This window comes from Pan paniscus, chromosome 7 (genome assembly GCF_029289425.2).
Source record: "Pan paniscus chromosome 7, NHGRI_mPanPan1-v2.0_pri, whole genome shotgun sequence".
NCBI lineage: Eukaryota > Metazoa > Chordata > Mammalia > Primates > Hominidae > Pan > Pan paniscus.
In genome coordinates, this window is record NC_073256.2 from 142,501,544 (window position 1) to 142,523,287 (window position 21,744).

Genomic DNA, 21,744 nt, shown 5'->3' on the forward strand with positions numbered 1-21,744 from the left:
ACTCAACAACCATTTCTTGAATGAATGACTAAAAGAATGCATCTTCTTCCCAATAGCTCAAATTCCATGTTCTCCCTGAAATATATGATTCTGGCAAAATTCATAACCCTCTTTCCTTTATCATCCTGAGGTGTAGCTCAAAAGGTTTTAAAAGGTTCTACCTGCTTTTACTCTTTTGGGAAAGAAGGAAGGAAAGGAGTAATTAAAGAGGGAAGTGAAATCAGTCTGTTAAACTGTCTTAATAGGTCGTAATAGATTTAATTCCCACCTGGTTGTAAATATCATCAGATCTCAGTCGACCAATGACCATACTGATGAAGGATTCGTTGATAGGCACTCTCTGGAAATAGCTCTCGGGATAGTTGGATGGTCTTTTGGCACCTGGTTGGCTAGAATAACCTGTACTTCGAAGCAGCTTACAAATATCGTCCATATTTGAATCAGCAGAAGATCGAGCAGCACTGAGTCATATTCACAATGGGAAACAAAGACCCAAAACACAGATATTAGAAACTGAAAAGTCCAATAAAGTAGAAGAATTCCATTCTACTTTGACTCAATACAGTTTCAGATATGATCACAGGTCCATCTATCCCCTCAATATATCCTCAAGATTCAAAATTATGTGTATATATATGTGTGTGTGTGTATATACATTTTTTTTTTAGATGGAGCCTCGCTATGTATGTATATATAACCTTTTTTTTTTTTTTTTTGAGATGGTGTCTTGCTCTGTCACCCAGGCTGGAGTGCAGTGGCGTGATCTCAGCTCACTGCAACCTCTGCCTCCAGGTTCAAGCAATTCTCCTGCCTCAGCCTCCCGAGTAACTGGGACTACAGGCATTCGCCACCGTGCCTGGCTAATTTTTGTATTTTAGTAGAGATAGGGTTTCACCATGTTGGCCCAGGCTGGTCTTAAATGCCTGACCTCAACTGATCCATCCACCTTGTCCTCCCAAAGTGCTGGGATTACAGGTGTGAGCCACTGTGCCCGGCCTCAAAATTATATTTTTGAAAGCCTGTTTAGAAGATGGGTATTCATACTATGTAAAGGTCCATAATCCCTTTTCCAAAATCCTTAGGACTGGATTTGTTTCGGAATATAGCATTTTTCAAATAGTAAGAGTCATATGGCATATAGATCATACACAATACAACACTCCAGCAGGGTCTGAATTGGCATCTCATGATCAACATAAGTGAATAATTCTGGAGGAAAATTTATAAATATTTACAAAAGTGAGATAAGTGAAGACTATATATAGCCTCACACCTATTCCAGGCAAGTTTTGACTCCAAATGATTTCAGGTTAGATCAGGTTTTGCTGCCAAATGAATTACTATGTATATGTACATGTGTGTTGTGTGTGTACTCGTGTATATATATTTTTTCAGAGCTCTTTGGATTTGAAAATTGTGGGTAAAGAATGTGAACCTGACATTTTACAAATTAAAAAATAATTTAAAAATATTATGTCAATTTAAAGTAAAATATATTTAACTTTTTTCTTGGCAAGCTGTTCCTTCTACAGAGATCTAATAAACAGGTCTGTGATTTTTCCGGGTGGAATAGTAAGCTCTGAAAGAAATGAACTAGATTCAAAGAATCTTAGACTTGGATATGACCTGCTATTTGCTGTAAGGATCTCTTTTGCCACGACTGTGACTTGGAAGTGTTCAGTGTCACTTCAATAATAAATGCTCACATTCTAATGAATTAGCTGTTGTACCAAAGGGGACAAAGCCATATTTTCAAAACTGGGCTTGATAAGCCAATATTTTTTTCTTCTTCTTTACACTGTGTATAGTTTTTGTTTTTCCAGGTACTCTCAGAAATATAGGAAAGGTCATTCAAATCTCATTTTTAAAAACATGGATGTTAAAACAGCTTGGTCAAACTGACATGAATGAACACTGCTAGAACACTCCCTTCACACGCTGATACAGCTGAAAAGAAAAGGCTAGTTGAGAAGCCTAAGACTAATTTGCTGCTGAGGACACAGTAGTACCTGGTATTGCCGAAAGTATAATGTCCCCAAAGAACCCCCTTCTCCTTGTCTACTTTGTCCTAATTTTTAAGTTTGAAAATGTTAATTCTACTCTTTACATCTTTAGCTCAAGCTCCTGACTCCTCCTTCTTGACAGTTTCTTCTCTGAATCTTGATTATCTCCGACATTGACCTGGTATTCCATTTTTAGCTCATTCAACCAATTGAAAACCTGTGCGTTAGACACTAAAATTAAAAAGTTGGTTAAGGTGGCTCCTGTTTTCAAGACCTTACTTCCTCAAGAATCACAGTTCTGTATAGATAAACACAACAAATGATTTGTGGATATGTGCTGTTGCTTGATTTGTTTTTGTTTCTATGTAAACATGGGAGAGAATTCACTTTCAACCTGACTCTGAATGACAACTTTTCAAAGTCATCAAACTGAAAATGACAACAGAAAGCACACTCATTTCCTTATATCTGCCAAGGAGTAATATTTGAAAACTTAACAAAAGCAAAAATAACCTTCATTAGATTTCTAAGATTCTTTGAAATTTAGCCTCAAGGTAAAGAAAGTTCACAATTCAGACTCCTTTTTAAAATTGGAGTTATCATTAGGGACAGCATAATCCATACTTCTAATAATCTATAATATATAGAGTATTTGATATGTAATACATAGATTATATAATTTATAATCATTATGAAATATAATATGTAATTGTTATATTCCTACAATATGCTCACAAGACATAAGAATCTTACATTTTTTTTTTTTTTTTGAGACATAGTCTCGCTCTGTCACCCAGGATGGAGTGTAGTGGCATGATCTTTGCTCACTGCAACCTTCACCTCCCGAGTTCAGGCGATTCTCCTGCCTCAGCCTCCTGAGTACCTGGAATTACAGGCGCCCACCACCGTGCCTGGCTAATTTTTGTAGTTTTAGTAGAGACAGGGTTTCACCATGTTGGCCAGGCTGGTATCGAACTCCTGACCTCAGATGATCTGCCTGCCTTGGCCTCCCAAAAGTGTTGGGATTACAGGCGTTGCCACTGTGCCCGGCTGAATCGTATACTTTCTTATCTATTCTTGGATTACTGCTGTTCACAGTATAAGGAATACGGGGACATACACTGCATTTTACCGACAGCAGCGTTTCGGAAGTGTAGTCCTAGCCCAGGAATACCTGTATCGGTAGTAAGAAACCAGCATCCTCTCTCTGACTTCTCCTTCAATCTTTTGGTCAATGACCAGTAGCATAACTCCATATAAGTACAGTGCTTCACACTAAGAAGAGAAGAGGACAAAAGCCAAAATCACTAGATTATACATTCTTAGGGAGTAAAGTCGGTAATCATGAAAAATATTGCTTTGCTCACACCTCTTCAAAAAGTTTTAGATTTCAAGGAAAAGGTAGGTTTCCTCCAAGGAGCTCTTACCTTCTTGCAGAATGGGCCTTGAAAAGTTTATGTGAAACAGATTTTAATTCATAGTGATAATTTTTCAGTTGACCTATTTTGGCTATGTTGCTTGGGACACCAAAATAGCAACCCAATATTGTGTATACCTCTTCATCATAAAATCATTCACTTATTCAATCAGCATTTCTTAAATGGTTAGTATGTACTAGGTATCAGGACAGATGGCTGGGATGCAAAAAGTAAAGAAGACAGAATTCTTACACCGAGGAGGCTCATAACTTCCACATAACTTTTAACTGTTTTAAATTCTGTTCAAAGTCTATGTTCTAAACTCAGATATGGACCTGCCAGTTAGAAGATAATTAAAAGCTCATTTCGCTTCTCTTTAAAGAATGGTATTTCATATATATTTGTGACTTAAAAGAAAAAAAAGTGATACTATGTTTGATATTCTTGAATTTCATTTTAAATAATCACTATTACTTACTAGAAGTTGTTTTCCATCTTCATTGAGAAGCACAGTTTCTAAGGTTTGCTGAATATAAACCCCTTCATTGAGATCATCTAGATATCTAGAAATAAAACCACAGAGCAAGTTATTAATTTATAATAGAAACTGTAACATCTTTAAAGAAGGAAAGATTTTTAAAAGATAAGGCAGGATGCCAGGCATTCTGGCCTTCCACTAGTTCATGGTCCTTCATGCTCTTAAGAATACAGTCTTATAAACTGATTTAGGGCCACAGTTTGATATTTATGGCTGTTCCAAGTAAAAGAAATATTCCCTAGTCCTGATTTGTGAATTACAAGTATCTAGGAGTAAAGGCAGAAGAACATGGAATATCTAGTTTAAAAGTTAATGAGTAATGAATTCTTAAGAAGTGTATTAAGAGACAGAAAGTTAATGATAAAGATAAGTTCTTTTTCCCACTTTTCACATATAATACACTAGGATATGATAATAAATAACAGGATTGAAAACTGTATGACTTAGTTAAACTAAGTTTATTATGACACCTCATAAGAGCAGGACATTATAGTAAAACTTCAAAATTCTTAAGATGACCAGTGCCACAGGTAGGAAAAGACAACTATATACAGTATAAACTAAATTAGGAAATTTTGTAGTAACTCAGAGAGATTTACACATTGCTATGTGTCCTTTTCCCTCTCCACTATTTACTACCAGAATAAGCTATTCCTACATAGATCAATACCTGTTTAAGTCTACAATATATTTATGTACACTTTGAAATGCTAAATAAAATCTGGTCACAATTTCTATGTTGTTTTCACGAAATTCTTCATCTAAATCCTGTAGCTCTGGCTTAGCATCCAGTTTGCTTTCCCATAATTCCGGACCCTAAGAAAAAAAAACACATGTGAAATGTCAATAAAAGCATACTTGTTGGTGACAATTTCTAAATAGTCTTTTAAAAATTTGTTCTTATGTTATTAGACATCCCAAACTTAAAGCAGAGCAACAGAAAGTAGTGAAGATAATAGAAGCCTAGATATAAAATCCCTTTGAGAGAAATGATTTGAATTGGACCCAAGATTAGCATGCTTTTAAGTATGGGGCCCTTCAATGTGAAATATCAAAGTTATCTTTTAAAAATACAATTATATTGTGTTAGGGCTTTGACATAATACTTTCAACTTATTTTCAAGTTAGTAGCTAATATTAAGTTTAGTCCAAAAGCTCTTCTCTTTAGCTTTTTCCATAATTACTTAACCTTACAGAGTGTCATGGTTCCCAGAGAAAACACGCTTTTGTAGAAAAGACAACAATAAAAATGCTATAGAGGAAGATTACCTTAAAATAGCTGAAATCAAATATGATATCTCCATATTTCTGTTGATCAGCTCTGTCTTTTAACCTGAACACAGCAGGAATAAACTCAGAGAGTCTCAAAAGTTCAGCAATGATGGCATTACCACAGGAAACAATCCTTAGGATTGCTTGGCCACAGAGGTTGTTCTCGGCTAGAAAGTCCAACATTGTGAGGCGGACCGACTACTCTGTGCCTGGACACTGGGGATGATTAACTGGCCTCAGAGCTGGTGTCTGTATATTATTAGATGAAACCAGGTGTGCAGAGAGATTGGCTCCTCCATTAAAGAACCTGTATCCCCAAAAAAAGTGTGAAAATCTCAATTTGTTTAAGGAAGCACATGTGTACACATAAGAAACACATTTTTCTCCCAAACTCGCTAAAAAAATTTTAAGAAATAATGAGTTCCTTTATAGGGGAAAGGGTGTTTATCTGTCACTCTTCATATTTTCCATGTGGAGGGACTTTGCTAGATTAACACTCTTGGCCTCTTCTTCAACATGTTAGTCACTTCTCTTGAGAAAAAGATATGATACAGCTCATCTCTGAGCTAGGGAGAAGGAACCACTGGGCATGTGTGGTTCCAATGTACCCTGATTATACAAGCTATCTCCTACTATTCGATATATTAGCAAATAATTTCAAACACTATAAAGAGAGCTCAGAGACAAATCCCTGTACATCATTTTGAGGCATTTGTCCAATTATTTCCCAGAAATGGAACTGCAAGCTTAAGGTAAGAACATGTCCAAGATTCCTTTTAAAATTACAGATGCTAGGTTCTACAAAATTCTGTGAAGATGATTTATAAATACTAAATCAAACTGGTCCAAAAGTCTCATAAAATTCAGCACTTAGGTGTCTAGCACTGTTAGCAGAATCCATTACTTGCTTCTCTTGTATTCCAATGCACTCTCTGAGGATGGTTAGATCACTTAGCATACTGAATATTATCGTTGCTTACAGCTCATTCTGAAAGTTCTTGAAGGCAAGGATTGATCTTTACCCAACCACTCCTTGCTGAATACCTCTTTGCCAGGCTGGATATGAAGATGTTTAAACAACTCACCTTCTAGTCCAGTGGTTCTCAAGCCTGGCTGCTTAAGGGAATCACCTAGCATCTTAGAGTTTCTGGTAAGTAGGTGAGAGATAGTCCTAAGCATCTCTGTTTTTAAGAATCTCTCCGGATGATTCTGATGTGAAGCCAGGATCATTAAAAGAGTAGAGAATGACTGGTCTTATAGAAAACTGCAGCAGGCAAACAGGAAATTAACAATATTTATCTTTGTGCCCTTTGTGCTGAACTCATTCCTTGGCACTGACAAGTATAAGGAGTGCATAAATAATACTAGGGTTACAAGAGGTGATGTCTGTCCTCTCTAGCTGCCTGCTATACTGCTGGAGATAAGCCCTGAAGAAAAAAAATCAGAGAACTGAAGTGCTTCAGTGTGTCTTTACAATAAAGAAATAAGAAGTGTAACATACATTTAATTGTCAGTGTGGAGCATTTATTAGGTGTTCTGTTGGGAAAGGTATTCTTATACTGGATGATCTTTAGTAAAGTGACATCTAGGAATTCGGGGCTAGAGAAAGAAACCTAGCATCTAAAAAGAATGACCTATTTTAGTATGTAACACTTAAAAACTTTTCCATGGTAAATGACTTAGAAGATGGATTTGAAATCCAAAGGGCAGACACAGGGTTGATTTCTAAAACATGCAAAGGGATCTCACAAGCTGTCAAAGAGAGAACAGGGAGAGAAGGGGAGGCAGAAGCCAAGTAACAAGGAAAAGGGAAAAAAAAGATGTCACTAGGAATGAAAACCAACCAACCAACAAAACATACATGTGATGTTTTCCTGTACACATAAGTCTTTGAGCATGTCACTACCCAGGTTGTGCCTTCTAAGCATCTTCTGTAACACAGAGACTCTCGATAAAACCGCTTCCTGACCCATCCCTTTCCTTCCCACTAGCTTCCTCCTACAGCCAGTGCAGATAGCAGGGGTGAGCAGATGGTAGAAGGCGAAGGGCAACTGGAGAAGGAAGCAAGAAAGACACAAATGAAATAACTCCTCGGACTTGATGAGGTTTCAGAAAGTTCTTGAAGCAGGTAATTTGTCTTATTACTCTACTCCTTCTTAAATTCCCCTCTGCCCACAGACTTGAGTACCCCTTCTTGTTCAGGCCTGTGTGCCTTCCCCTGCAACAATCATTTTTCTTAGTTCTAGGGGCTTGGAAAGCAATCTGATTATAATAATGTGGTAACTGGTTTCCAAAGATGGCTCCCAATAATTCCTTGCCATGAAGTCAGCCCATACAGCACCTTAAGTGAAGGGCTGAACCTTATTTTCCCTCTCAATGAGTCTGGATTGCATTTTATTAGTTTGCTGGGCTGCCGTAACAAAGCACCACAGAGAGGGTGACTTAAACAACCAAATTTATTTTGTCACAATTCTGGAGGCGAGAAGTTCAAGATCAAGGTGTTGGTAGGACTGTTTTCTTCTCAGGCTTCTCTCACTGGCTTGTAGCCAGCTATTTTCCTCCTGTGTCTTCACATGGCCACCCCATTGCTCATTTCTTTTTATAAAGATGGGAGTCTCACTATGTAGCCCAGGGGAGTCTCAAACTCCTGGGCTCAAGCAATCCTCCCATCTCAGCCTCCCAAAGTGCTGAGATTACAGGCATGAGCTACCAAGCCTGGCCCTCCTTTGTAAATTTCTGTGTCCAAATTTCCTCTTCGTACAAAGATACCAGTCATATTGGATTAGGGCCTATCCTAGTGGCTTCATTTTAACATAATCACCTCCTTAAAAATCCTGTCTCCAAATATAGTCACATTCTGAGGTACTGAGTGTTAGGAATTCAACATATAAATTTTGGGGGGACCCAACTCAGCTCATAACAGCTTGTGTCTTCCTTCCTTCAACCCAAAGAATACTGTAGAATTAACTCTCTACCAATTCCAGGCTTAAGCCTTGAGAAGGCCTGGCAGTATCTCCTTTTGCTCTCTTTGGGTGTCCGAAGCTGCCATGTAAGATGTCTGGGTATCTTGCTAGAGAGATCACAGGAGTTACAAAGAGGAAAGACCACGCTGAGAGGGAAAAGTCCTGACACAGAAGAGAATGAAGAAAGCCAGCAGACAGCAGAAACTGAAGCGCCTGCGTGTGACTTGGGTTGACCTGGTCCACTCAGCCCCCAGCTCTTTAAGTCTTCCTAGCTGAAGTGCTAGACATATAAGGGATGAGGCTATTCGGCTTCTGCAGCCAGCCAAGCCCTCTGTGCCTTTTCCCAATTCCTAACCCACAGGATGATGATAAATTTTTAAAATATTGTATTGTTTTGGGCAAATAAGTCTTGGGGTAGTTTGCCATAGTGCTGAGATTCAGTTTTGAAGACTAACAGTACAAGTTGTCAATTTAAACAGCATGCTGATGCTGTTATTGTGATATTTCATTTTCTATAATGCTGTGCAATATAGTCATTGCTTTTGTATAATAATGTCCATGTAGCTATTTCTGTATTGTACTACTGCATTTTCCTCCAATCCCCATCTTTTCGGTTCTCTGCTTCTGCTGATTATTACAATTTCCTTACAGGAATTGTGCCATTTGTCTTATCTTTGGAAAAAGAGAGCTATGTCCTAAAAACCACTAGAAGTCGGTGAGGGAACAACAAGTAGGTGAGGGAACAATCTTTAGAAATGTTTTTAGGCCTGGCAACGGTGGCTCACACCTGTAATCCTAGTACTTTAGAAGGCCAAGGTAGGAGGAATGCTTGAGCTCAAGAGTTCAAGACCGGTCTGGGCAACAATAGCAAGACCTTGTCTCTACTAAAAATCAAAAGAATATCAGTCAGGTATGGTGGTGCAAGCCTGTAGTCCCAGTGACAAGGGAGGCTGAGGTGGGAGGATTGCTTGAGCCCTGGAGGTTGAGGCTGCAGTGAGCCATGATCGCGCCACTGCACTCTTGCCTGGGTGACAATGAGACCCTCTCTCAAAAAAAAAAAAAAAAAGTTTTCTCACATGTCAAGTATAGGAGATTCTTGCTATTAAGAATAGTTCATATCTGAAAAATGCTAGAGTGATTACAAAATACAGAAAAATGTTTCATAAAAAGGAGAAGAAAAAGTTTTGATTACAAATGTATCTTGAAATTTGTGAAAATGAGCTTTATATATTAGGCTGTGATAAGTGCCGTGAAGAAAAAGCATAATAAAGGATAGGGCATATGCTAGTTTCCATAGAGCACCTCGGGCAGAAGTCAGAAGGAAATGAGAGAGCAAGCAGTATGGATATCTGGGTATGGTCAGCAGCTTTCTAAAGTGGTCCCTAATGATCTCTGCCTCCTGGTATTCATGTTCTATGTAGGTTCCTTCCCTTGAGTATAAGCTGACTTACTGACTCCCTCCTAAAGAGGAGAATAGGGCCAGGTGTGGTAGCTCACTCCTGTAATTCCAGCACTTTGAGAGGCTGAGGCACATGGATCACCTGATGTTAGGAGTTCGAGACCAGCCTGGCCAAATGGTGAAACCCTGGCTCTACTAAAAATACAAAAATTAGCCAGGCGTGGTGGCAAAAAACTGTAATCCCAGCTACTCGGGAGGCTGAGGCAGGAGAATTGCTTAAACCCAGGAGGTGGAGGTTGCAGTGAACTGAGATCTCACCACTGCACTCCAGCCTGGGTGACAGAGTGAGACTTCATCTCAAAAAAAAAAAGGGGGGGGGGGAAGGAAATAGGATAGAAATGAAAGATACAGTGCACTTCTGAGATTAGATTTCGAAAAGACTAACTTCTGGCTTGGGCACCCTCTGTAGCTTGCTAGTCCAGGGGAAGCAACATATCATGGTGTGAGAGAGCCCTGGGGAGAAGCCCATATGACAAGGAACTGAGGCTTGCCAAAAACCACCTGAGTGAACTTGAAAGTAGATCCCTTATAATCCCAGTCCAGCCTTCAGATAAGACCATAGCTCCTTGTTCCCAGCCTGACTGCAATGTTCTAAAAGCCCCAGAGCCAAAGGCAGCCAGCTATGCCCTACCCTCCTGACCATAGATACTATAAAGCTTATTGTCTTAAGCCACTGGGTCTGGCATAGTTTATTATGCAGCAATAGATAATGATCCTAATAATGGCATCCCAAGCAGAGGTTACAAGTAAGTGCAAAGGCCCCAGGGCAGGAATGTGCTAGATGGCTAGCAAGGTGGCTAAAGTGGCTGGGGCAGAGTCAGCTAGGGGCGGAAACAGAAGAAGTAGACTGGATTGGATCTGAGAGCCAAGAAGCCACTACAGCTGTCTAGAACTCCCATGAAGGTACCCTCTAATACGCATTAAGGCATACATTATTAACAAGTTCTTTTAGTTTCCTCTGTGATACTTGCTTGTTAAACCACACTGATCTCTAACAGGCTGAATTTCAGATAATTTCATTTCATTTTCTGCATGGATATGGTCTGGCTTGGGAAAGCAGAGAGGGAAAGGGGAAATAATGGACAGTGGGCAAAACAGTCACATACTAAAGCCCTCTGAAGACCACCAAACTAACCCAGAAGGTCTAAGTAGGATGAAACTTTACACCAGGAGTGTCCAATCTTTTGGCTTCCCTGGGCAATATTGGAAGAAGAATTGTCTTGAGCCACACATAAAATACACTCACACCAAAAATAGCTGATGACCTTAAAAAAAAAAAAATCGCAAAAAAATCTCATAATGTTTTAAGCAAGTTTACAAATTTGTATTGGGGTACATTCAAAGCCATTCTGGGCCGCATGTGGCCTGCAGGCCTCAGGCTACACAAGCTTGCTCTAGACTCATGAAGAGGAAGACAAGCTAAGATTAACAGGTCCAATGGCTACCCGATTTTGGATACCATGACAGGGCAACAATGTGGCCCTGGGAAAAACATCTTAAAGCAAAGTAAACATTACTTGCCCTTTACTCTACTCTCTCCCAACATACAGAAGGACAGACAGACTCAGCACCTGCATGCACACATTCGGGGAAGCTTCAGTCTGGGATAATGACAGAGATCAAGACTTTCGTGTGTCAATCTCTTGTTTTAATCCTTAGTCCCTTACTCAAGAATTACGCTGTAGACAACTTTAAAAGAACGTGAGAAGGATAATAATAACCAAATATGTTCGGCAATAGTAAAACAAATATTATGGGTCTTTATTACCTAGGTAAATCACCTTTCTAAAATTCTATATATAAACTTTATATTAAATTTTTAATGCAAAAGCATATGAGTTATATTTAATATACTTTTACTGAAATGAACTCACTGCTTGTAATATGTTTTGCCCCATGAAGGGCACTTGTGTTTTCTATTTCTAATAATGCAAGCATCTCCTGCTAAGTTTTTGAAGATGGAAAAAGTTAAAACAAGATTAACTGAAAGAAGGAAATCACTTAGTTACATTTTATGTACTAGACCTCCTAATCTGGACTAGTTATATTTTCCAGGTAACAAATGGAATTTCCATAACTTGTACAAATATAATTTGGCTAGAGTATTTGGTAAATAGCCCCCTCGTTGCCTGAAGGACTAGTCCTGAAGAACAGAATCTAAGAACCATCATTAAAAATGCCTAATCAAGTTGCAGCTAAGAGGTAGGTGGATGGCTTTACAAAGTGTTAGACTCAGTTAAGTCTTAAAAAACCACTTTAGAATTAGGTCCAAATAAACACTGTAGAAGAAGCTATGTTAAATTATCCTTTCAGAGGTTCTCTTGGTGCTAGGGATTAAGAACACTTGAAGATCAGTTTTCTCAATACAGGCTACACTATTATTGGCATGAAATCCAGAGATCCCACTATATTTTCTTATTTTCTTTTACAAGTGCCGGTAACTTCATTTTTAACAATTTGGCGTGGAACTGTGATTTTCAGTTTAGGAAGTAATCCTAATCAAAAGACATGCTTTCAAGAATAAGGCATGACATCCTTACACCAATTACCCTGAGTACAGAATAATATTTCTTAAGGATATCGAATTGTCGTGGACAAACAGTTTACCCTCTTCAGAGGACAAAAGAAGGCAAGTCTATTTTTAGCCTTTCGCAAAACCTCAGTTCCATAAAGGAAGCACTGGTCTCCACAAATCCATTATCACAAACAAAATATAACGGTTGCTGATCAAGATAAATGCAAGCTGCATATATTTTCCAGAAAAGTTCTGAAATGAGGCTGAACCTGAAATCCTGGGAAGGGCAGGTGAAGGACAATTAGAGAAGGTGTCCCTTGTAGTGCACAAAGACAGTACAACTTCTCCCTCACTACCCCTCACCTGTGTTTGAGGGAGCTCCATGCGCTTGCAATCAGGAGACCCAGTTTTATGGCTCTGTGACTTTTTTTCTTTTTCCTGTCCGATCATAATCCTGATTCCGATCCCAGGAATCAGGGCCCTGGGAACTTTTTTTTTTCCCCCAAATGCAAAGGATTTTGACATCAGTATGTCACAGGTGAAGGCATTAAGGCGCAGCGAGCAGCAATGACTTGCCCAAACTCACAGCCCATGGCATAACTAGAATGCAAATCCAGGTCTGTCAGCCTGTAAAAGTCCTCACTACTAGCCTTTCAGTTTTCTCAAAAGCAAAGAGAAATAACGACGACATCCATACAGCAGTGTTCCCGGAAACTTGGAAGGATGAGATTCGGACCAAGCAGCTGAACGGTGCTTCCTAAAGCGAGGAAGGGGTGTGCAAAATGATTTCCCCCTAAGCGAAGACGAAGAGCTGGATTACAGCCCCCGCCCCAGAAAGCCCCTAAGCCCTCCATCCCGAGTCCCCCATCCAGGCTGCACGCGACTCTGCAGACCTCCCCGTGGCCAGCGCGGCCCAGCGTGGAGGGGAAGGGGGCCATGCAAAAATGGAGCGCGCTCACCCCATCCCCACTCACCTGTCAGCCGGGCCGCGCCAGCGGCGCACGCGCAGGGCCGGAGGTCGCGCGCGGAGCCGGCACCCAGTTTCCACCCCTCCCTCACGGCGGCGGTTCTCTTCTATCCGCAGTCCCGGACCTGGAGCGGGTCAGACCCCGACTTCCGCCCCTGACTCCCCAGGCGGTCACATGACCGAAGCGGCTGGGAGCAGGGAGGGGCATCATGTGACCACTCGCCGGCGACGGCTGATGACGCAAGAGCCCGCTCCCGCTTTTCAGCGGCAGGCGAAGGGGGCTGAGGAAAGGAGGTGGGTCTAGGTAGGGGAAGTTGGGGTGCCACCAGACGGAGACAGCTTGGACAACCAGGTAGGGAAGAAGCGGGGGACGGCAATGGGGAGGGTGGCAGGAGTTTCGCCACCCTCAGACACACTCCACGGGGACTCCGAGCCGGGGGTCCGTCTACCCGGATTATGGTTGTGGAACTTTTCACGCCACGGTAGTGAGTCTGGGACAGTTTACCCTCCTGTCCGAGACGCCATCTCTCCATCCTTTAGCCTCAAGTGTGTAGGGGCAAGATTACGAATTTTTGATCCAAATAGATTTTGTTTGAACTGACTTTAAAAGTAAGGCCACGGGAAGGTCGTTTGAATAAACTCTCTGGACCTCAATTTCCTCTTCACTTATGTAGATTGCAGTGAGAATTAGCGATAAGGAGAATGAAGTGCCGGGACACCAGTTTATGGCATTCTGTAGGTGACCGAGAAATGATGATGTCTGTTGTTATTTTTGTAACTGGCCAAATCTTTATTGGTCCCCTATTTTGTGTGAGGAATTGCTTTATATGCAATAGAATATGTCAGGGTTCTAGTTTAAGGAGCTGTCAGTTTAAAGAAGCTGCAGACATGTGAGCAAATAGTTGTGATGAGTTTCATAATAGGAGTGTGTTGTGTACATGTGCGTGTGATAGGGATAATGGTAGCATGAGGGAGGGAAAAGCAATTGTATGAGAAGGATTCAGAGAGAAGGGATTATCCTTGCATGTTGAAAAAGGAGAGGCAGCTCTGGCTGACTTGTACAAGGCTCCCATGGATTTAAAGGAAGTCAACATATTGTCTATAAATAACATGCAGAGAAAAAACTCAGGAAATGCACAACTTGTTCTAAACTTTCTTGGAGATCATAGGTACCGGGAAGAAAAGATCAGCGTTATTACCTGGGGAGGGATCCAAGAGAGATTGATTTAAACCAGTTATTCTCAGCTGATGCACTATTGACATTTTAGGCCAGATAATTTTTTGCTGTGGGGTCAGGGTGAGGGCTGTCCTGTGTTTTGTAGGATGCTTAAGGGCATCCCTGGCCTCTGCCCACTAGATGCCAACCACAGAGTCTACAGATACTGCTAAATGTCCCTTGGGAGAGGGGTAAAATCCTTCTTGGTTGAGAACCACTTAAACCAAGCCATGAAAGATGGTATCTTAGTCAATGTGGGCTTCTGTAACGGAAATGCCATAAACTAGGTAGCTTATGAACAGCAGAAATTTATTTCTCACAGTTCCGGGGCCTGTTTCCTGGTTCATAGGTGGCTTCTTGCTGTGTCCTCACATGGTGGAATGGCAAAGCAGCTATCTGGAGCATCTTTTAAAAGGGCACTAATCTTATTCATGAAAGTGGGCCTCATCACCTCCCAAGAGGCCCCACCTCCTAATACCATCACCTTGGAAGTTAGGATTTCAACATATACATTTTGGGTGACACAAACATTCAGACTTTAGCATATGGGTAAGATGTGGGCAGATAGAAAACTGAAGAGAGGCCCTGGCACAGTGGCTTATGGCTGTAATCCCAGCACTTTGGGAGGCCAAGGCAGGCGGATCACTTGAGGTCGGGTGTTTGAGACCAGCCTGGTCAACATAGCGAAACCCTGTCTCTACTAAAAATACAATAAATAAATAAATAAGTAAATAAATAACATAATTGGTGTGTCCTGGCACACACCTGTAATCCCAGCTACTCGGGAGGCTGAGGCAGGAGAATCCCTTGAACCCAGGAAGCAGAGGTTGAGGTGAGCCGAGATCATGCCACTGCACTCCAGTTTGGGCGACAGAGCGAAACTCTGTCTCAAAAAATAAATAAATAAATAGAAAACTGAAGAGAAGGTTTTCTCATGGTGGGAGCAGGATGAACAAAAGTCCTCTTTTTCCTTTTTGGTGACAGCGTCTCACTCTTATCGTCCAGGCTAGAATGCAGTAGCATGATCATAGCTCACTGCAGCCTTGGACTCCTGGACCCAAGGAGTCCTCCCACCTCAGCCTTCCAAGGGTCTAGGACAATAGGTGCAAGCCACTATGTCTGTGTAAGTTTAAATTTTTTTTTTTTTGTAGAGATGGGGTCTTGCTGTGTTGCCCAGGCTGGTCTTAAACTCCTGGCCTCAAGCAATCTTCCTGCCTTGCCCTTTCAAAGTGCTGGGTTTATAGGCATGAGCCACCACACCCAGCCTGAACAAAGTCTGGAGCTGAGATTAAGAATATTGGGTATGAAGGGGAGAAGGAAACAGGAGAGCTATGAATCTGAATCAGTTAATTTATTCATTTATTGACTATTTTCAGAGCACTTGCTGTTTGTGAAGCACTGCTAACATCTTGCAAGATAGTCACTAACAAAGTGGAGTGACTATAATTATAATTATATCAAAGAAGGTGCTGTTAGAGTCAGAGAAAAGAGTTGTCTTTGACTTGTACTTAGCTGTATTTATTGGGAGAAATTGAGAAAAGTATGTCTGTTCCATCTTTCTGCACCATCCATTGCCTTTGCTTTTCAATTCAATCTCAGTCTTAATCTTTTCCCTACTCCAGAATTACAGAAGAGCATGATCGTGTTTTCCTTGGTCCTCTGCAAAAGTGAAGTTTCACTAAAGTAATATGAGTTTTGCATTCAAACAAATAGTGACAGCTACTGTTTGGTAGATACTTTCCATTTATACTGGATTGCATTAATCTTCATAGATATTGTGTCTTTGTTCAAGCTACCATAACAAAATACCATAGACTGGGTGGCTTAAACAACAGAAATTTATTTCTTACAGTTCTGGAGGCCAGAAGTTCAAGGTGAGGTTGCCAGCATAGTTGGATTCTGGTGAGGACTTTCTTCTTGGCTTGTAGATGGCTGCCCTTTTTATGTGTCTTCACATGGTAGGGAGAGAGAGAGAGCAGTCCCTGGCATCTCTTCCTTTTCTTTTCTTTTCTCTTTTTTTTGAGAAAAGAGGGTCTCGCTCTGTTGCCCAGGCTGGAGTGCAGTGGCGTGATCATGGCTTACTGCAGCCTCAACCTCCCGGCTCAAGCGATCCTACCACATCTCCTCCTGAGGAGCTGGGGCTGCAGGCCTGCACCACCACATCCAGCTAATTTTTTATTTTCAGTAAAGACAGAGTCTCACTTTGTTGCCTGGGCTGGTCTCGAACTCCTGGGCTCAAGCCAACCTCCCACATTGGCCTCCCAAAGTGCTGGGATTATAGGCATGAGCCACCTTTCCAGCCAGGTTTTAGATAATCAGTACACATGTACCTAGTGCCTATCATATTGGACAGTGCAGATTATAGAATGTTTTCATCACAGAAAGTTCTATTGGACAATGCTGCTCTAGACAATTTAGACTTACATTAGAATCAAGACTGAGTAGAAAACAGAATACTTCTGCTGATCATGGTGTCTCATGCCTATAATCCCAGCACTTGGGAGGCCGAGTTGGGAGGATCACTTGAGCTCAGGAGTTTGAGACCAGCTTGGACAACACAGGGAGATGGTCGTCTCTACTAAAAATTAAAAAAGAAAAATTGGCCAAGTGTGGTGGCGCATGCCTGTGGTCCCAGCTACTTGGGAGGCTAATGTGGGAGAATCACATGAGCCTGGGAGGTTGAGGCTGTAGCGAGCATGATCATGTCACTGCACTCCAGCCTGGGTGACAGAACAAGACCCTGTCTCAAAAACAAAAAGAAAACTGAGGCCAGGTGCAGTGGCTCACGCCTGTAATCCTAGCACTTTGGGAGGCCGAGGCCGGTGGATCACTTGAGGTCAGGAGTTTGAGACCAGCCTGGCAAACATAGTGAAACCCCGTCTCTACTAAAAATACAAAAATTAGCCTGGCATGTAGCTCCCAGCTACTGGGGAGGCTGAGGCAAGAGAATTGCATGAACCTGGGAGGCGTAGGTTGCAGTGAGCCAAGGTAGTGCCACTGCACTCCAGCCTGAGGGACAAGAGCAAAACTCCATCTCAAAAAAAAAAAAGAAAATTGAATACTTGAATTATATCATTTGGTCCTTGCAGGTTTGTGTTTTTTGATTAATACTTAGTACTGGAACAGATAAACCCCACAAGTCTAAATGGCTTTGCCCAGTTGAAGTTTCTTTCATGCATGGAGCCTGATAGGTGAATAGTTTTCCTCCAAGCAGTGATGTAGGGCCTTGAGCTCCTTCCATGCAGTAATTCTCTATCATCAGTGTATAGCTTTACTAAGGTCCCTGTGCTTGCCTGCATCAAGCTATCAAATGGGAAAGTGTGGCTTTTTGCAGATTAGGCCTGGAAATGGCTCACATTTCATTGCCTTGGGTGCAGTCATAGGCCACAGCTAACTTCAAGGAAGGCTGGAAAATGTGGAGCATATATAGGCATGTAACTGGGTTGAAGAGGAAATGGTTTTGGTGGGCACCTATCCAGTATCTGTCACAAGTGTTTTGTCCTTACCTGCCCTGAGAAATAGTCTCAAGAAACAGTCCTAGAAGTTTGCTATTGCATTTACTATAAGGATATTTTTGAGGATTATTTTTTTCAGTGTAACTCATTATCTCATATATGACGATCCATACTTGCCTTGATTGCCATGGAAAGCTTTATTTTTTCTTGAGTTTCTAGTGTTCTTTGTTTTTTTTTTATGGAGAAAATAACTGTCACTTTTTGTTTTGATTGTCAGGAAGCTCACTACCAAATGTGTATTACTAGTACTGTGTGGAATCCTTTTTTTTTTTTCATACGGAGTCTCTTTGTGATCTCAGCTCACTGCAACTGCTGCCTCCAGGATTCAAGCGATTCTCCTGCCTCAGCCTCCCGAGTAGCTGGGACTGCAGGTGTGCACCACCATGGCCAGCTAATTTTTGTATTTTCAGTAGGGATGGGGCTTCACCATGTTGGCTGGGCTGGTCTTGAACTCCTGACCTCGAGTGATCGACTGCCTTGGCCTCCCAAAGTGCTGGGATTACAGGCGGGAGCCACCACGCCTGGCCCCCTGTGTAGAATCCTAAAGTGTGCGTGACTCCATTATAACTTTCTCATATGCTTGGTTTGCCCGTAAATTTCTGTTTTTTGATCCTGGTTTTTCTGAATTTATATTTTTCCATCTTTTTGTGTATGTTTGTATTTATATTGTGTAAAATGTCTCAACTTGTTTGGTATAATACAGTGAGATTGTAAACAAGCAGTCTCTTTCAATGCAAATGTTTGAAGATCATCATTGGCTTTTATTCCTGTTTGTATTTTTTCTTTTTTGATGTGGAACTGTAAAGTCCCAGAAAAGAACACAACAAGAACCCTTGTTTCATCACCCAGATTTTAACATCTTTAACATTTTGCCATATTTGTTTCAGGTCTTGATTTTTAAGGTAAAGGTTTGAAAATACATAGAGCTCAAATTTCCATGATGACCCCTAGACCCAACTGGAGTGATTCTTTATCCTGTACTTAAGGATGTCTACACTATATTCCCAAAGAATGAAATCCAGTTATCTTCCCATTCCTTTGTACCTGTATGCCAGGCAAAGGGAACTCATCTCATCGTTTACTACCTTATGATCTTTTTTCATCTCACTGCTTCCTTCATCTGAACAGCTCTCCCTGATAATTTAGACCTTTCCAAATCCGGAGTACCTTTTATGGTCCAGCTTAAGTGCCTTCATTTCCGTGAAGCCTACGTCTCCCCTGTTGTGCCTATAATCCTTTCCTTTCTTGAACATCGTAGCGTAGTGGGTTTGTGTAATCGCTTTCTTTTTTCAACTTCATAGTACTTGGTTCATTCTTTTAATATGGAACTTGTTCTCTGCCAAGCCTGTTTTGAGGGGTTGTGGCAGAAAGGAGTTATGTTTATTCTGGAATATCAAATAGTTAAGGTTATATGAAATGTATGATTTAAGTCTTGGTGAAAAGTAGAATCTCTGATTTGAAAAGCGTGTTTGCATTATATTGTAGAAAGCTTTGAATACTGTGCTAATTATGTTGAATTTTATTATATAGGCAGGAGGGAGTTAGGACCAACCCTTCCTGCTTTTTTCTGTCTTTATTACTGGCATCTCTGTCTTATTAGCAAGCTCAAAGACCTTAAGGTGAAGCATGCCTGGGTTATTAAAGGACTAGCAATGGCCAGATAATGTAGAACAGTGGTCTTCAAAGTGTGATTCTTGGATCAGCAAAATCTACATTACCTGGAAATTTGTTAGAAATGCAGATTCTTAGGTCCCTTCCCAGACATACTGAATTAGAAATTCTGAGGGTGAGGTCCAGCAATCAGTGTTTTAATGGGCCCATCAGATGATTCAATACACTGACACTGCATGTCTCCTAGATATATCAGAGTTAGAATTCATAGAGGACTTGTTAAAACATAGATTGTTGGGGCCTGAGAATTTGCATTTCTAACAAGTTCATAGGTGATGCTGGTGACACTTGGTCAGGAACCATTTGGAGAACCACTATTGTCAGTTATTACGAAGCTCTTTGGCCATTACTCCCGGTGAGTCAGGAAGTCCTTAGGAGTTTTTGAGCAGAGGAGTCACATGATCTTACGTACATTTTCAAAGGTTTACTCTGGCTGCTGTGTTGAGAATAGGGTGGAAGAGGCAAGACTGAGAGCAGGGAGACCAGGTAGGAGACTGTTGGAGTAATTCAGGCAAGAGATGATGGTTTGAATCACGGTGTTATCAGCAGAATTGGTGAGAGTGGTTGGATTCTGGAGATACTTTGACTACAGAGCTGGCAAAATTGATGTTGAGTTTGGTATAGGATATGAGGGGAGGAGGAGAAGGATCAAGTATGAACCAAGAGTTTTGGTTCAACAAATGGAAGGATGGAGTTGCTATTTAGTAAGATGGGGCAGGTTGTAAAAGGAGTAGGTTTGGGAGAGGGGTAGGGCGGGAGAGAAGGAACGTGGGCCTTCCATGTTGGACGTTTTAAGTTCTGGAGTGATCTTGCCAATGGTATTTAGATGGAATGGGTCTAGTTGGGAACACTAGGTGGATGGGAGAGGATGGAAAAGAGAGATCAGAGCACTGAGCCCTGGGCATACCACCTATACTACAGTTTTGGAGACATGTGCTGTTTTAGGTGCTGGAGATACATAGTATTACATTCATTCCTTCTTTCAGCAAGCCTTTGTTGAATGGCCACTAATGTGCCATGCATTGTTTTAGGTGCTTGGAATACAGCAGTGAACAAAACAGAAAAAGTCAAAAAGTCTGTAAGTTTAAGGAACTTACAGTGTAATTGGGGACTAGACACTATAAACCTAATAAATACAAGAATGTCATTTGGCAATACCTGCCTTGAGGAAAGATAAAGCAGAAGCAGAAGGGTGGGAATGCCTGGGGGTGGAGATTGGGAGGGCTTGCCGTTGTATATCAGATGGCCAGGGAAGGCCTTACTGATGAGGTGATACTCAAAGGGAGACCTTAGGGAAGTAAGGGAATTGACCTAGTAGATATCTAGGGGACCAGTATCATGGCAGAGGGAACCAAGAAGGCATAGCCCTGAGGCAGGGCTGTATTTGATTTGGGTATAGAAGGAGAAGAAAAAGAAGCTTGGATTCTGAACCTGGGACCCTACAACATATGGAGCTCAAGGAGATGGAGAGGAAACAGAAAGGAGAATGAGAACAAGAACAAGGTAGGCGGGTGCAGAAAGTGCATCAGGAAGGGAGTGATTAACTGTGTTGCATACTGCTGGCTGATAGGTCAAAGGAGATAGGGCTGAGCATTGATAACAAATTTAACATTAAGTCTTTTCAAGTGACCTTGACAAGAGCAGTTGCAGTGCAGTGATAGAGATGGAACCCTAGTGGGGGTGGGTTCCAAAGGGAATGGAAGGAGAGGATTTGGAGACAAATGTATACAAATCTACAGACGAGTTTTGCTCTAAGGCTGAGTAGAGAAATGGGGCTGGTAACCAGAGGGGTAAGTGGGAGTAAAGTCGGAGGATGTTTTTGAGATGGGAGAAGTAACGGTGTATTTCTTTGCTGAAGGGAATGATTCAGTAGAGAGGGAAAATTTAATGATGCAGGAAAGCAGGGAGAATTGCTGGGAGAATGTCTTAGAGTAGGGAGGGAGGGATAAGATCTAGTGGATAATTGGAGTGGAGGTGGCCTTATCTAGGAGCAACAGTTTATTCATTTTAACAGGAGGGAAACAGAGTGTATGAGAACTGATGCTGATAGGTGGAGAGGTAAGCGGTGGGAGCTTGCAAAATTTCTATTCTGACTGCTTCTGTTTCCTCAGGAAATTAGGAAATGAGATCTTTCAGTGAGAGTGAGGATAGAGGAGGAAGTGTTGGAAATTTCTAGTGAGAGGAGTCATAAAAGAGCATAATAGAAT

The 21,744-nt window shown here is 41.3% G+C and overlaps 2 protein-coding genes across 10 annotated transcripts in view; one reads left to right on the forward strand and one right to left on the reverse strand.

The window, feature by feature from the left end:
* Positions 1 to 13,312, reverse strand: part of WASHC5 (WASH complex subunit 5) — a 67,829-nt gene extending 54,517 nt beyond the window's left edge. The window contains exons 1-6 of one of the 3 annotated variants that reach the window (XM_003820458.5): positions 13,143 to 13,312; positions 5,229 to 5,538; positions 4,630 to 4,775; positions 3,900 to 3,984; positions 3,178 to 3,278; positions 269 to 461 (exon numbers count right to left, since the gene is read on the reverse strand). In XM_003820458.5, the coding sequence (XP_003820506.1) occupies positions 269 to 461; positions 3,178 to 3,278; positions 3,900 to 3,984; positions 4,630 to 4,775; positions 5,229 to 5,414 (711 nt within the window). In that variant the 5' untranslated portion in view covers positions 5,415 to 5,538; positions 13,143 to 13,312. The remainder of the gene's footprint in view (positions 1 to 268; positions 462 to 3,177; positions 3,279 to 3,899; positions 3,985 to 4,629; positions 4,776 to 5,228; positions 5,539 to 13,142) is intronic. The other 2 variants (XM_055116944.2, XM_008973917.4) reach the window with 2 other exon arrangements.
* Positions 13,313 to 13,326: 14 nt separating this feature from the next.
* Positions 13,327 to 21,744, forward strand: part of NSMCE2 (NSE2 (MMS21) homolog, SMC5-SMC6 complex SUMO ligase) — a 274,220-nt gene continuing 265,802 nt past the window's right edge. For 3 of the 7 annotated variants that reach the window (XM_008973918.5, XM_003820460.6, XM_063606893.1), the window contains exon 1: positions 13,358 to 13,487. The gene's annotated coding sequence lies outside the window, so the exon portion shown is untranslated. Of the gene's footprint in view, positions 13,488 to 16,902; positions 16,909 to 20,936; positions 21,041 to 21,744 lie in introns of those variants that run through there. The other 4 variants (XM_014345998.3, XM_014345997.3, XM_034966578.3 and 1 more) reach the window with 4 other exon arrangements.